The following is a 14,328-nucleotide window of genomic DNA, read 5'->3' as shown; positions in this document are numbered from 1 at the left end:
TGAACTAGTTACAAATGGTAACTGGTTTTTGACTTCAGCCTATCACAGTATATTGCCCGCCCCCATCCTCACCCCACCCCCCAAAAGTCTCCCTCCCAAGAAACCCATTTTAAGCCTCATCATTTTACCAGGGCTTTATACCAAGATACCTCTAGGCGCCCTGGCTGGCTCGGGGTTCCATCCCCAATAGACACAGTTCCTGGCAGGAGCAGAGCAGGAGGGATGTTCCCGCTATAAGCAGAGCTCCAGGGAGGTCGTTTCCTGAGAGCTTACCTTTCAACAGGGCGGTTAAAATTGCCATCTCGATGTCTTGCTGACCTTCGGAACCCATTCTAAACACAGTGACCTGAAAACGTTAATCGTGGAAAGACTGAGTAAAGCAAAATGGAAAACAAGGGGCGGCGGGGGGGGGGGGGGGTTAAAAAAGGACCACAGAGGCTGATAATGCTGTGACCATCCTTGAGAGTGAAATGATTTTACACCAGGCGCTTTTGATTTCCATCCAGAAAGGATTACACTGCTCTTCCTGATTTTGAATCCTTGCCTGGATCTTATTTAATTATTTACCCCCATTGAGAGCTGAGGGAGCCCAGGCAGGATGTCCACTCCAATATCTGACCTCTACTGCAGATGATAAAATCATCTCTACTCAGGTCAATATCTTTGGAGGAAACTTGTCCACTTAGAATTTCAAAGAGTTTGTCTTATGTGTACAATAGTGCCCATGTCTTGTAAGCATAATTAAGGAGGCAAAAAGTGAGAAATGAGTGTATTTGGTGGACTTTTGTAAGCACACCTAAAAGCATCATTCATTGATGCTTTAAATCTAATTGATATTGAGTTTCAGAATTGGTGGGATGTGGCTGGGTGTCCCCTAACGCTTACAGGAGCTGAAAGCACTGGGTCCCTCTTCCAAATAGCTCGTCTGTGCTTAGTCTGCTTCCCTCACATGTACGGAACTGCCACTGGGGTCAGAATCTGTAAACTCCCTCTTGGAAAAAGGGCAAACGAAACTAGGAACAACTCCATCCTACACACGTGGGCAGAATTAGAAAGGAAACACAATTCTCTCTGTGGAGCTGATTTAGAAATTAACTCAAGACACTTACGAGTTCTTTCTTTTTCATGCACTCCATGATAATCGCAAACAGCTGATGTGATTGTGTCTTGCTGTAATTAAATGTTTTCTGAATGGTAACTAGAAGCTGATCCTTGAGGGAGTCATTGATGATCCTATTCAAAGGACATGGGAAAGAGAAGGAAACAATATGGGTGAAATTCAAACATGAATAAATCAGACATCGCTATGCCTGTCTGGTGTTGATTTGAAATTCCGCCATTGGAGGGTATTCCGGGACAGGAGACAAAAAGGGACCATAGTCAAAAACTGCACTCACACTTGTCCTAAATTCCAGGCTTGCTGAAAACCTTATAAGGGAAAATGAAGTTGGAAGAGAGTGAATTCCCTCCAAGAAAGAATTTGTAAGAAACATCAGGCTCTTGAGAGCTCCCTCACTTGCTGACCCACGAAAGTAGGAGAGGAGAGCCAGTAAATCGTCCTTATTTTACATTTTTGGAGTGGCAAAACGGATCGTGATTTCCTCTGGGACTAACAAGAAGGCGGTTAAAACCCCACCCCTTGTAACGTGTCAGAAATCCTACCCTCCTTCTTCAGAGTACTTGTGTGCAAAGGATAGGATGTCCGAGGCACGGCCGCTGCCATCACAGACCACCACGGGGACTGGAGGGTCTTCTCGGAGATACTCCAGGACGATGGAAACCACGTTCGGGCCCCCTTCCACCACGAGGCCCACGACGGGCACACCCTGCCCCAGCCCTGCAACACACAGCACATCTGCATTCAGACCACGGTCATGGCTTTGTCTGCACACTCACTCTAGTTCTTGAAATGTATGCCTGGACAGATGCTTTATACAGAGTCAGTGTTTACCAGGAGACATGAAGGAACTCGGGAGGTGATGACTGCTTACCTTCTTTTATTCAAATCCCATATCATGGCCTTGTTGGAAAAACCAGAGCCTTAAAATTCCGAACTTTCTGAATCACATGTGGTTAAACTCCATGTATATCTCCATGTATAACTCGCCTGAAGTAGCATACAGGCTACTTCAAGGTGAGATGTGAGAAACACTAAAGATTCTTCTCGCTAAAAGAACACCTCCCTGCTGTTCTACCCAGGTGAAATTCCCTCCCTGGATGGCTGTCCCTTAAAGAACAATGCAGCGAAATGTATGCAAACCATAGATAGCAGAGCTCCATTCAACACCTGGCCTCTCACTTAACCTTGAAACATAGGGCCAATCACCAGGCTGCCCTGAACTGCAGAGGACCATCTGTAAAAGGTGAGTCATCACAGGTCTTCCTCTACCTCCTAAAGGAGCAATAGATATAGAGTATAAGAAAATGTTCAGGTATCAAGGTATTTTGTAAGCTGCAAGTGGTATGCAGGTGTGCAATGCTGTAGTTGATGCTGCCTCCAGGTCCAGGAGGGCAAATCCTTGGACCACCACTAGCCCATCACTTAATACTTTGGTACCAGAATCCTCCCTCCATCTTTATGGATGCAGGACTCTTCAGGAACATGGTAGGACAGACTAACTTTTGGTGGCAGAACTGGAAAGGTGGGCTCGGGAAGCAGGAGATGGCAGAGGATTCCTGAGAGAGAAGGCTGGGAGTGAAGAGGTGGCAGAGACAAGTTTGTCTCCTTTGCACTTTCACCCCAAACTGGCCATGGCAGACTACGTTCTGAGCATGTTTCCCCAGGTGTCTGGTAGATGCGATGGGAGTTATTTGATCAATCTTAGCAGACGGTGAGTGGGAGACCAAGGGGCCTCAGAGCTCTGAAGGCCTTCGGATAAAATCTGCCAGCACAGTTGGGAGAAAGTGGCCGACGATTTTCAAGTGGGGAAATTCAGAGTTTCTGGCTTGCTTCCACAATGCATTTCTATAGTTGGGAGCTCTTAAATACATTTAACAACTTTGTTGTCTCCTCCCAGAGTAATCTCAGTTGTGTTCATGTTAGTAGCTTTGCACTGAGAGGTTGCTTTGTGCCAAGAAGGCCCTGGCCAAGAGATGCTTGAGAAATGGACCAAGATGACAAAGACCCTCTCCTTGAAATTTCCAACCCCAGCAAGGCTTGGCATTCAAGATCTTCAGGACCTCAGTGGCTAAATCTCCTTCTTTTCTAGAAAGAGAGGAGAACTGGTTCTTCATGGTTTAGGCTGGACCCCTGGATCTCCAAGCTGTGGAAGGTGACGACTGAGCACCCCTTTGCTGTCCCTGCCCCACTCAGAACCCTGGGCAAAGGATGACAAAGGGAAGCCCACAGGTCACATGGCTAGGGGAGGCAGGGTGGTGTGAAAACGCACGGACAGTGAAATGGGAGCCATCAGCCAGGGAGCTGATTCTCAGAAATCCATAACTTCTCATAGCAGCTGTGTCATTCTAACCACGTGTTAAGCCTCATGGTCCCTTTAATTATGCTTTATAAAGACCATTTCCCAGACCTTAATCATCTTTTGCAATCTTACCAGTAATGCTTATGACAAAATAAAGATCATTCCACAATTACTTGACAATAAGAATTGCTAGGAGATGAACATGTCCCAAGAGATAGTATCAGTTATTTTAATTCTAACCACTTGTTAGTGGTTTTACCTGATTAAAGTTCATTCCTTTCTAACTTGGTCTCAGCATCCTCCCAACAGAGGTGGCTCCCCTGCAGGGCTGTGCTCTCTGGACCAGTATGGAGCAGGCCTCTCTAGAGGTTTCCCTACCTGGCCCATCTCAGTCTGGGTGAGATCCAGAGCTACAGAGATATTTAATTTTAATGATCACAAAGCACTTAGTTGAGGGGAGTTCCCGTCGTGGCGCAGTGGTTAACGAATCTGACTAGTAGCCATGAGGTTGCGGGTTCGGTCCCTGCCCTTGCTCAGTGGGTTAACGATCCGGCATTGCCATGAGCTGTGGTGTAGGTTACAGACGCAGCTCGGATCCCGCGTTGCTGTGGCTCTGGCATAGGCCGGTGGCTACAGCTCCAATTAGACCCCTAGCCTGGGAACCTCCATATGCCGCAGGAGCGGCCCAAGAAATAGCAACAACAACAACAAAAAGACAAAAAGACCAAAAAAAAAAAAAAAAACCAAAAAACAAAAAAACAAAGCACTTAGTTGAGAGAAGGAATCACACTAAGTCTTTGAGAAATTTTTTCCCTATTCAGACATTAAAAAGTTATTGTAGGAGTTTCCTGGTAGCTCAATGGGTTAAGGATCCAGGGTTGTTCCTGCTGTGGCTTGGGTTTGATCCCTGGCCCAGGGACTTCTGCATGCCATGGGCATGGCCAAAGGGGGAAAAAAAGATGAAAAAGTAACTACAGTGATTACAAGGAATGAGAACCACTGGAAAATAATGCCATCCCTATGAAAACTGCTGCAGGGCAGTTTCTCAGGATTGCTCTCCTTGTAAACTTAGGAGTGTGATTTGGCAGGTAGCAAAGGTAGAGAGTCTTGCTAAGTCATGTCTTGATGATCCAAGAGGAATCAAGTTGAAGACTCTAAATGCCCTGGGGCAGTGTCCTTTTCGGCTCAGTTTTCCTGGCATGGGCAGCAGCAGCAGCAGCCACCCAGGGCCCAAGCCTTCCCTAGAACTTTGGTTTTTTTTTTTTTTTTTTTTTTTTTCCGGCCATCCCTGGAGGCATATGGAAGTTCCCTAGCCAGGGACTGAATCTGAGCTGGTTCCTTAACCCGCTGCATGGGCCGGGGGTCAAACTGGCACCTCCACAGAGACAAGCCAGATCATTAACCCACAGCCCTGCTATGGAACTCCTCCTCAGAACTTACTCGTGTTGATTTTCTGCAGAGAGATGTGCTTCTCCAGCTGTCTCCGAAGCTTCACCTCGGCACCGTACTTGCCGAGGGTGCCGTTGTCGGCCAGGATGAAGTGGGTGTGAGAGTTGTTGAGCACAGAGAGCTTACTCAGGGGATTGGACATGGTCTGGTACACGCGGGTCACCTGGCAAAATGCACAAGTCAGAGCCACTGAACATCAACAGCCAGGCTAACGGGGAAACAAGAACATGTACACATAGCGACTGCTCCACCTCTTTGTGGACTTTGACTTACCCACTCTCCTCAGCCTCTCTGTTGGAGGATTTATTTTGTGAATTTTAATGCTAAATTAGAAAAGTTACTTGAGATCTTAACAAGCCAGCATTTTAGATTGTGAGACCCAACAAGTGCATACCCAGGCACTTATTGCAGAGAAGTGAAAACTTTCTCTTTTTTTGCAAGCAAGCATAGCCTTTATTACAGGAAAGCAAATAGCTCCCAGGACTGCTGGGAGGGGGGAGAAGAGCCCCCTCCCTATTGTCTTGTAGGGGTTTTTAATCCCTTAAAGATGGGGGGGGGATACCAACGTAGGGGTGAAAAATTACATGAATACAAAATCCTGTACATAAGTGTTTATGGCAGCCTTTAAATTTTTTTAAATTTATTTTTTATTTCTTAAAAGGTTTTTTGGCCATGCTGGAGGCATGCAGAGGTTCCCAGGCCAGGGATCAAGCCCGTGCCATAGCAGTAACCAGAGCCACAGCAGTGACAATGCCAGATCCTTAACTGCTAGGCTACCAGGGAATGCCCTATGGCAGCTTTGTTGTAATAGCCAATTTGGAAACAACCCAGATATCCTTCCGCAGATCAAAGGTTAAAAAAACCTGTGGTACATCCATACTGCGGAACCCCTACTCAACAATAAAAAGGAGTGAACTGCTGATACACACAGCCACCTGTATGGATATCTAGAGAATTAAGTGGAATGTAAAAAGCCGGTCCTCAAAGGTTGCATACTCTATGACCCCATTATACAACATTCTTGAAATGATACAGTTATAGGATGAAGAGTGGAGGCGTGGTTGCTCAGGTTAAGGAGGAAGTGGAGGCAGGAAGGAAACAGGCATGGATATTAAAGGGCAACAAGGAGGATCCCAGTGGTGATAGAAATGTTCTTCATCTTGACCAGATTGATGTCAACATTGTGGATGAGATACTGTACATGCTTTTGCAAGATGTTACTTTAGGGAAAAGTGGAAAGGTTATATGGGACCTCTCTGTTATTTCCTACAACTGCAGGAGAAATCTACAATAATATCAGAGTAAAGACTTTGGTTTTTTAAAAATTGTGGAGGAGACAGGGATAAAGATGGCACAGGAGTAAGAGGTCACGCTCACCTTCTCCCACATACACATCAAAAAACCACATCTACATGTAAAATGACTCCTACAGAACATCCACTGAATGCTGGAAGAAGAACTTAAGCCTCCATCAAAAGCTTCACAGATAAGCAAAAGCTAAGAGAATTCAGCAACACTAAACCAGTCTTACAACAAATACTAAAGGAACTTCTCTAGGCAGCAAAGAAAAGACAGCAACAGGAAAAAAAAAAATTCCACAAATGACAAGGCTCACCAGTAAAGGTATATATACGTAGATACAAAATCATCCATGCACAATTGTGCCACCAAAATCAGAAATCATGAGAAGAGGTGGGTACAAATGCAGGACACTGGAGATGAACTTGCAATTAAGAGACCAACAACTTTAAGCAATCTCATATACATACAGACTCTTACATCAAAACTTCAGAATAACCGCAAACCAAAAATCTAAAATTGATACACAAACAAGGAATCTCAGGAGAAGAAATATATCTCATAGTAAATAAATGCATAATCCACCATGAAGGGGGTCATTTGAAATCATTCTTGGAATGCCAAAGTCTTCTTACATCTGATTCTGATTTCCTCTCCATCAAAGAATTTATGATAATTATAACTAAATAATGCAACTGTACAATTAAATAATACAGTTCTATAATTGTGTTATTAATAACCATTTCTCTTCATGGTACAATGTAAGGTCTATAATGTCTTGTTTATCACATCACCTAGAATGGTGTAATGCCTATATTGAAGAATCAACAGATGTAACAAATTGTGAGGACATATTTATATAGTTACACTGTTTTTTTAACCAATTTATGCATTTTATATTTTACTTATATTCAGAGGATATATTATTTTTGTTATTCGTACCAGTTAAGTTATTCTTTTTATTATGCTATGTAAAATATTTAATGATATATAAGGCTTTCTTTATAAATTTTACTTGCACAATATACACAATTTTAATATAATGCTAATTTTTAAAGAAAAATTGAAATGTAATAGATAATACTAAATAGTAAAAATGAAAGCCATACAAAATGGGATAAAGTATAGAATAAATTTCCTATTCGTCTCAGCATATTTTCCATTCCACTTCTCCAGAGGGAGTCACTTAATCTGTTTCTTAAGATCCATGATATAATAATCTGTGTGAATGTAATCGTGTTTAAATATATGTATTTTATTCTGTAAAATTAAAAAAACAAAATTTCAAAAAAATCAATGCAAATACAACACTAAAGATAGTCATCAAACCACAAGAGGAGAGAAAAAGAGAAGAAGGGAAGAAAAAAGAGCAACAAAAACAAATCCAAAGCAATTCATAAAATGGCAATAAGAACATACATATCAATAATTACCTTAAGTGTTAATGGACTAAATGCCCCAACCAAAAGAAATAGACTGACCGAATGGGTACAAAAACAAGATCCATATATATGCTGTCTTCAAGGGACCCACTTAACTTCTAAGGACACATACAAATTGAAAATGAGAGGATGGAAGAAAATATTTTATGCAACCGGGACTCAAAATAAAGCTGGAGTAGCAATACTCATATCAGACAAAATAGACTTTAAAATGAATACTATAAGGGACAAAGAATGTCACTACCTAATGATCAAAGGATCAATCCAAGAAGATGATATAACAATTTTAAATATCTACACACCCAACATAGATTCACCACAATATATAACGCAACTGCTAACAACCTTAAAAGGACAAATCAACAATAATGCAATAATAGAGGGGGACTTTAACACCCCACTTGCAGCAATGGACAGATCAACCAGACAGAAAATCAATAAGGAAACACAGGCCCTGAATGATGCATTAAACCAGATGGACTTAATAGATATTTACAGGACATTGCATCCAAAAGCAACAGAATACACATTCTTCTCAAGTGCTCATGGAACAGTCTCTAAGACTGATCACATCCTGGGCTACAAATCCAACCTCAGTATCTTTAAAAAACTGAAATCATATCAAGCATCTTTTCTGACCACAACGCTATACGACTGGAAATCAACAACAAGAAAAAAACTGCAAAAAACACAAACACGTGGAGACGCAACAACATGCTACTAAACAACCAATGGATCCCTGAAGAAATCAAAGAGGAAATTAAAAAACACCAAGAAGCAAATGACAATGAAGATACGACACTCCAAAACCCATGGGATGCAGCAAAAGCCATTCTAGAAGGAAAGTTTATAGCAATACAAGCCCACCCCAGGAAACAAGAAAAAGCTCAAATTAACAAGCTAACTTTACATCTGAAGCAGCTTGAGAGAGAAAAACAGACAAGACCTAAAGTAGAAGGGAAGAAATCATAAAGATCAGAGCAGAAATCAATGAAATAGAAACAAAGAAAACCATAGAAAAGATCAATGAAATGAAAAGCTGGTTCTTTGAAAACATCAACAAAATTGATAAACCCCTAGCCAGACTTATCCAGCAAAAAAGAGAGAGGACTCAAATCAATAAAATTAGAAATGAAAAAAGAAGTAATACAGACATCACAGAAATACAAAGGATCATGAGAGACTACTATATGCAACTCTACGCCAATAAAATGGAAAACCTAGAAGAAATGGACAAATTCTTAGAAAAGTACAATCTTCCAAGACTAAACCAAGATGAAATAGAAAAGATGAATGGATCAATCACAAGAACTGAAATTGAAACTGGGATTAAAAAACTTCCAGTAAACAAAAGTCCAGGACCAGATGGCTTCACAGGCGAATTCTATCAAACATTTCGAGAAGAGCTCACACCTCTCCTTCTGAAACTATTTCAAAAAATTGCAGAGGAAGGGATACTCCCAAACTCATTCTATGAGGCCACCATCACCCTGATACAAAAACCAGACAAAGATACCACAAAAAAAGAAAATTACAGGCCAATTTCACTGATGAACATCAATGCAAAAATCCTCAACAAAATACTAGGAAACCACATCCAACAATACATGAAAAGGATTGTACATCATGATCAAGTGGGATTTATCCCAGGGATGCAAGGGTTCTTCAATACCCACAAATCCAACAGTGTGATACACCATATTGACAAACTGAAGAATAAAAACCATATGATCCTCTCAATAGACGTGGAAAAAGCCTTTGACAACATCCAACACCCATTTCTGATAAAAACCCTTCAGAAAGTGGGCATAACGCAAACCTACCTCAACATTATACAGGCCACATATGACAAACTCACAGCAAACATCATTCTCAATGGTGAAAAGCTGAAAGAATTCCTGCTGAGATCAGGAACAAGACAAGGATGTCCGCTCTCACCACTAATCTTCAACATAGTTCTGGAAGTCCTAGCCACAGCAATCAGAGAAGTAAAAGAGATAAAAAGAATCCAAATTGGACAGGAAGAAGTAAAACTATCACTATTTGCAGATGACATGATACCATACCTAGAGAATCCTAAAGACTCTACCACAAAACTGTTAGTGCTCATCCATGAATTTGGCAAAGTTGCAGGTTACAAAATTAATCCATGGAAATCGATGGCATTTGTATACACTAACAATGAAAGAGCAGAAAGAGAAATTAGGGAAGCAATCCTGTTTACCATCACATCCAAAAGAATAAAATACCTAGGAATAAGCCTACCTAAAGAGACACAAGACCTGTACTCTGAAAACTATAAGACATTGATGAAAGAAATCAAAGATGACACAAATAGATGGAAAGACACACCATGCTCTTGGATTGGAAGAGTTAATATTATCAAAATGACTATACTACCTAAGGCAATCTACAAATTCAATGCAATCCCTCTCAAATTACCAAGGACATTTTTCACGGAACTTGAACAAAATATTTTAAAGTTTGTTTGGAAGCACAAAAGACCCAGAATAGCCAAAGACATCCTGAAAAAGAAAAATGGAGCTGAAGGAACCAGGCTCCCGGACTTCAGACTATACTACAAAGCAACAATCATCAAAACCGTATGGTACTGGCACAAAGACAGAAATAGAGATCAGTGGAACAGACTAGAAAGCCCAGAATTCAACCCACACACCTACAGCCAACTCATCTATGACAAAGGAGGCAAGGATATACAATGGAGAAAGGACAGTTTGTATAATAAGTGGTGCTGGGAAAACTGGACAGCCACCTGGAAAAGAATGAAATTAGAACACTCCCTAACACCATACACAAAAATAAACTCAAAATGGATTAAAGACCTAGAGAGAAGACCAGACGCTATGAAACTCTTAGAGGAAAACATAGGCCAAACCCTCTCTGACATAAACAACAGCAACATCTTCTCAGATCCACCTCTTGGAGTATTGACAGTAAAAACAAAAATAAACAAATGGGACCTAATCAAACTGAAAAGTTTCTGCACAGCAAAGGAAACCCTAAACAAAACAAAAAGACAACCCACAGAATGGGAGAAAAACTGACAAGGGATTAATCTTCAAAATTTATAAACACCTTCGGCAGCTCCATACCAAAAAAACAAACAACCTCATCAAAAAACGGGCAGAAGATCTAAACAATTCTCCAAAGAAGACATACAGATGGCCAATAAACACATGAAAAGATGTTCAACATCACTCATTATTAGGGAAATGCAAGTCAAACCACTCTGAGGTACCACCTTACACCAGCCAGACTGGCCATCATCAAAAAGTCTACAAATAATAAGTGCTGGAGAGGGTGTGGAGAAAAAGGAACCCGAGTACACTGTTGGTGGGATTGTAAATTGGTGCAATCACTGTGGAAAACAGAATGGAGATTCCTCAGAAAACTAAAAATAGAATTACCATTTGGTCCAGCAATCCCACTCCTGGGCATTTATCCAGAGAAAACTATGACTCGCAAAGACACATGTACTCCGATGTTCATTGCAGCATTATTTGCAATAGCAAAGACATGGAAACAACCTAAATGTCCATTAACAGAGGAGTGGATCCAGAAGATGTGGTACATATACACAATGGAATATTACTCAGCCATTAAAAGGAACGAAATACTGGCATTTTTAGCAACATGGATGGAACTAGAAATTATCATGCTAAGTGAAGTCAGTCAGACAATGAGACACCAACATCAAATGCTTTCACTGACATGTGGAACCTGAAAAAAGGACAGAATGAACTTCTTTGTAGAACAGATACTAACTCACAGACTTTGAAAAATTTATGGTCTCCAAAGGAGACAGTTTGGGGGGTGGCGTGATGAGCTGGGGTTGTGGGATAGAAATCCTATAAAATTGGATTGTGATGATCATTGTATAACTACAAATGTAATAAATTCATTGAGTAACAAAAAAAAAAAAGAATTTAAACCTCCAAAAAGGGCAAGAAACTCTTGACTTAACTGGGTAGAACAAAGGAAAAAGAGAGAGAGAGAGTGAAAAAGAATCAGGATAGGACCAGCATTCCTGAGAGAGAGCTGTGAAGGAGACAAGGAACCCACACCCTTCAAGCCACCTAACTGACAGAAAGATCAGCTGAGTTGGGGGGACCTCAAAATTGCTGAGAAAAGTACAGCAGTTGGACTGAGGAGGGCAAAGCAGAGTGAGAGCTGTGTGAATCATCTGAACCATGGCCCAGTTGCCACAGACTGAAATGCTTGGGCAGGGGCTGGGCACCAAGACTTAGGCTCCAGAGGTCAGTCCCAGGGAGAGGACTAGGGTTGGCTGCTTGGGGACAGCCTAAGGGGCTAAGAAGCTCTGTGCCATGGGTGGGGGAGTGGTGTGCTAAGGGCTGGGGAGTGGAATACTACAGCAGAGGGAACAAGGGAGGTGGTCTGGGCCCACAGGAGAAGTAAGGCACCACTGTTGGGGAGGGAGATGAGGAGGAGGAGACTGCCATAGGAATCTTCCTGTGCACCCATGCATGTAGCAGGCTCTCAGAGGGTGGGGTACCTCGGGTGCAGGCTATGGGTGGTGAGAAGCCACTTGCTTGGGCTATGGGAGATTGGGCAATTCTTGTGCAGGCTACGGGTGGCTGGGAACCTCTTGTGTGGGCTAATGGCAGTGGGGGGCTAAATGCAATGTGGTGCCTTTTGCATGATCTACAGGTAGCAGGGACAGATCATGGTGGTCATCTCAGAGGCCAGAGGGAGGTGTGGCCTGCCACCACCGGGGGCCTGAGAATGGGCTCCACTGGAGGCCCCAGTCACTTCATGGGTCAGCGAAAAAGAGGGCACTGCAACCAAGCACCACACGTTATTATTCTCACCCCCATGGGAACACACCCACCCTGCAGCTGCCACTGCCAAACGCTCTGGGCAGCTCCCAGGTGCTTGATCACTGTTCCTTCCCAAGACCCTACAACTAGCCTGCATGGCTAATTGGGACTGGGTGCTTCTTGTGTGATCTGCAGGTGGTGGGGGAAAACCACCTCAGTTACCTCTGACTCCAGAGGTGGGCGTGGCCCACCACCACTTGGGATCCCCAAACAAGAACCACTTGCAGCCCCAAACCCCTCAGAAGACACCACAGAGGAGGACATTTGGATGGAACACCACCTGTTGTTGCTCTCGCTCCCCTGGGAGCACACCTGCCCTGCTGTTGCCACAGCCAAACACTCTGGGCAGTGCGCAGATGCTTGATCATTGTCCCTTCCCAGGAATCTAAAGCTAGGAGCAGCTGGTGTAGCACCTCCTGTGGAGGCTTAGCAGGATGAGGTGCTTCTTGCATGGGCTACAGGTGGCTGGAGCAAACCACTGCAGTTATCTGACTCCAGAAGTGGGTGTGGCCTGCTACCACTAAGGGTCCGTGAACAGGCATCACTTGCAGCCCCAATCACCTCAAGGGCAACAAAGAGGAGGGCATTGTGACCAAACACCACCTGTTGTTGTTCTCACACCCCTGGGAGCACACAAGCCCTATTGCTGCCACTGCCGATTGCTCCAGGCAGTGCCCATATGCTTAGGGCAAAGGACACATATAGATTGAAAGTGAGGGTTTGGGAAAAGGTATTTCACGCCAATGGACAAGGCAGGAAATGAGGAGTTGAAATACTCATATCAGACAAAATAGACTTTAAAATGAAGGCTGTAAAGAAAGACAAAGAAGGACACTATTTAATGGTAAAGGGATCCATTCCAGAAGAGGATATTACAATCATCAATATATATGCCCCTAATATATGTGCACCCAGATACATACAACAAATACTAACAGACATAAAAGGAGAAATTGAGGGGAATACAATAAGAGTAGGAGATTTTAACACCCCACTCACATCAATGGACAGATCCTCTAGACAGAAAATCAATAAGGCAATGGAGATCCTAAATGACACAATAGAAAAGTTATATTTAATTGACATTTTTAAGGAAATTACATCCAAAAAAATCAGAAAATACATTCTTCTCAAGTGCACATGGAACATTCTCAAGGATCTATAGCATACAGGGGCACAAAGCTAACATCAACAAATTTAAGAGTATAGAAATTATTTCAAGTAACTTCTCTGACTACGATGGCATGAAACTAGAAATCAACCACAGGAAAAAAAATGAGTAAAAACTAATTACATGGAGACTAAACAACATGATACTAAAAAACCAATGGGTCAATGAGGAGATCAAGAAGGAAATTAAAAAATACCTCGAGGAATCTCATCATGGTGCAGCAGAAACAAATCTGACTAGGAACCATGAAGTTGTGGGTTCAATCCCTGGCCTTGCTCAGTGGGTTAAGGATCTAGTGTTGCTATGGCTGTGGCATAGGCCAACGGCTACAGCTCCAATTAGATCCCTAGCCTGGAACCCCCATATGCTGTGGGTGTGGCCCTCAAAAGACAAAAAGACAAAACAAAAATACATGGAGACAAGTGATAATGAAGACACAACTACTCAAAATCTATGGGATGCTGCAAAAGCAGTGCTCAGAGGGAAATTCATAGCAATAAAGGCCTTCCTCAAAATAGAAGAAAAATCTCAAATCAACAACTTAACCCACCACCTAAATGAATTAGAAAAAGAACAAACAAAACCTAAAGTCAGCAGAAGGAAGGAATGCATAAAGATCAGAGAAGAAATCAATAAAACAGAGATTCAAGAAACAATAGGAAAAATCAATAAAACCAAGAGGTGGTTCT

General features: G+C 42.4%; 1 protein-coding gene across 1 annotated transcript in view; it reads right to left on the bottom strand.

The window, feature by feature from the left end:
* The window catches only part of TRPM1 (transient receptor potential cation channel subfamily M member 1), a 138,320-nt gene that overhangs the window by 66,371 nt on the left and 57,621 nt on the right, over positions 1-14,328 (bottom strand). Inside the window, exons 6-9 of the mRNA XM_085013924.1 lie at positions 4,860-5,031; positions 1,663-1,837; positions 1,110-1,233; positions 274-346 (exon numbers count right to left, since the gene is read on the bottom strand). Coding sequence (XP_084870050.1) covers positions 274-346; positions 1,110-1,233; positions 1,663-1,837; positions 4,860-5,031 — 544 coding nt within the window. The remainder of the gene's footprint in view (positions 1-273; positions 347-1,109; positions 1,234-1,662; positions 1,838-4,859; positions 5,032-14,328) is intronic.

Source organism: Sus scrofa, chromosome 1 (assembly GCF_054392235.1).
Source record: "Sus scrofa isolate SSC_HxYL_T2T_F1_AM1 chromosome 1, Sscrofa_HxYL_maternal_Yorkshire_Landrace_v2.0, whole genome shotgun sequence".
Lineage (NCBI taxonomy): Eukaryota > Metazoa > Chordata > Mammalia > Artiodactyla > Suidae > Sus > Sus scrofa.
Note: the sequence above shows the minus strand (reverse complement) of the source record. Positions and strands in the feature narration are given on the sequence as shown.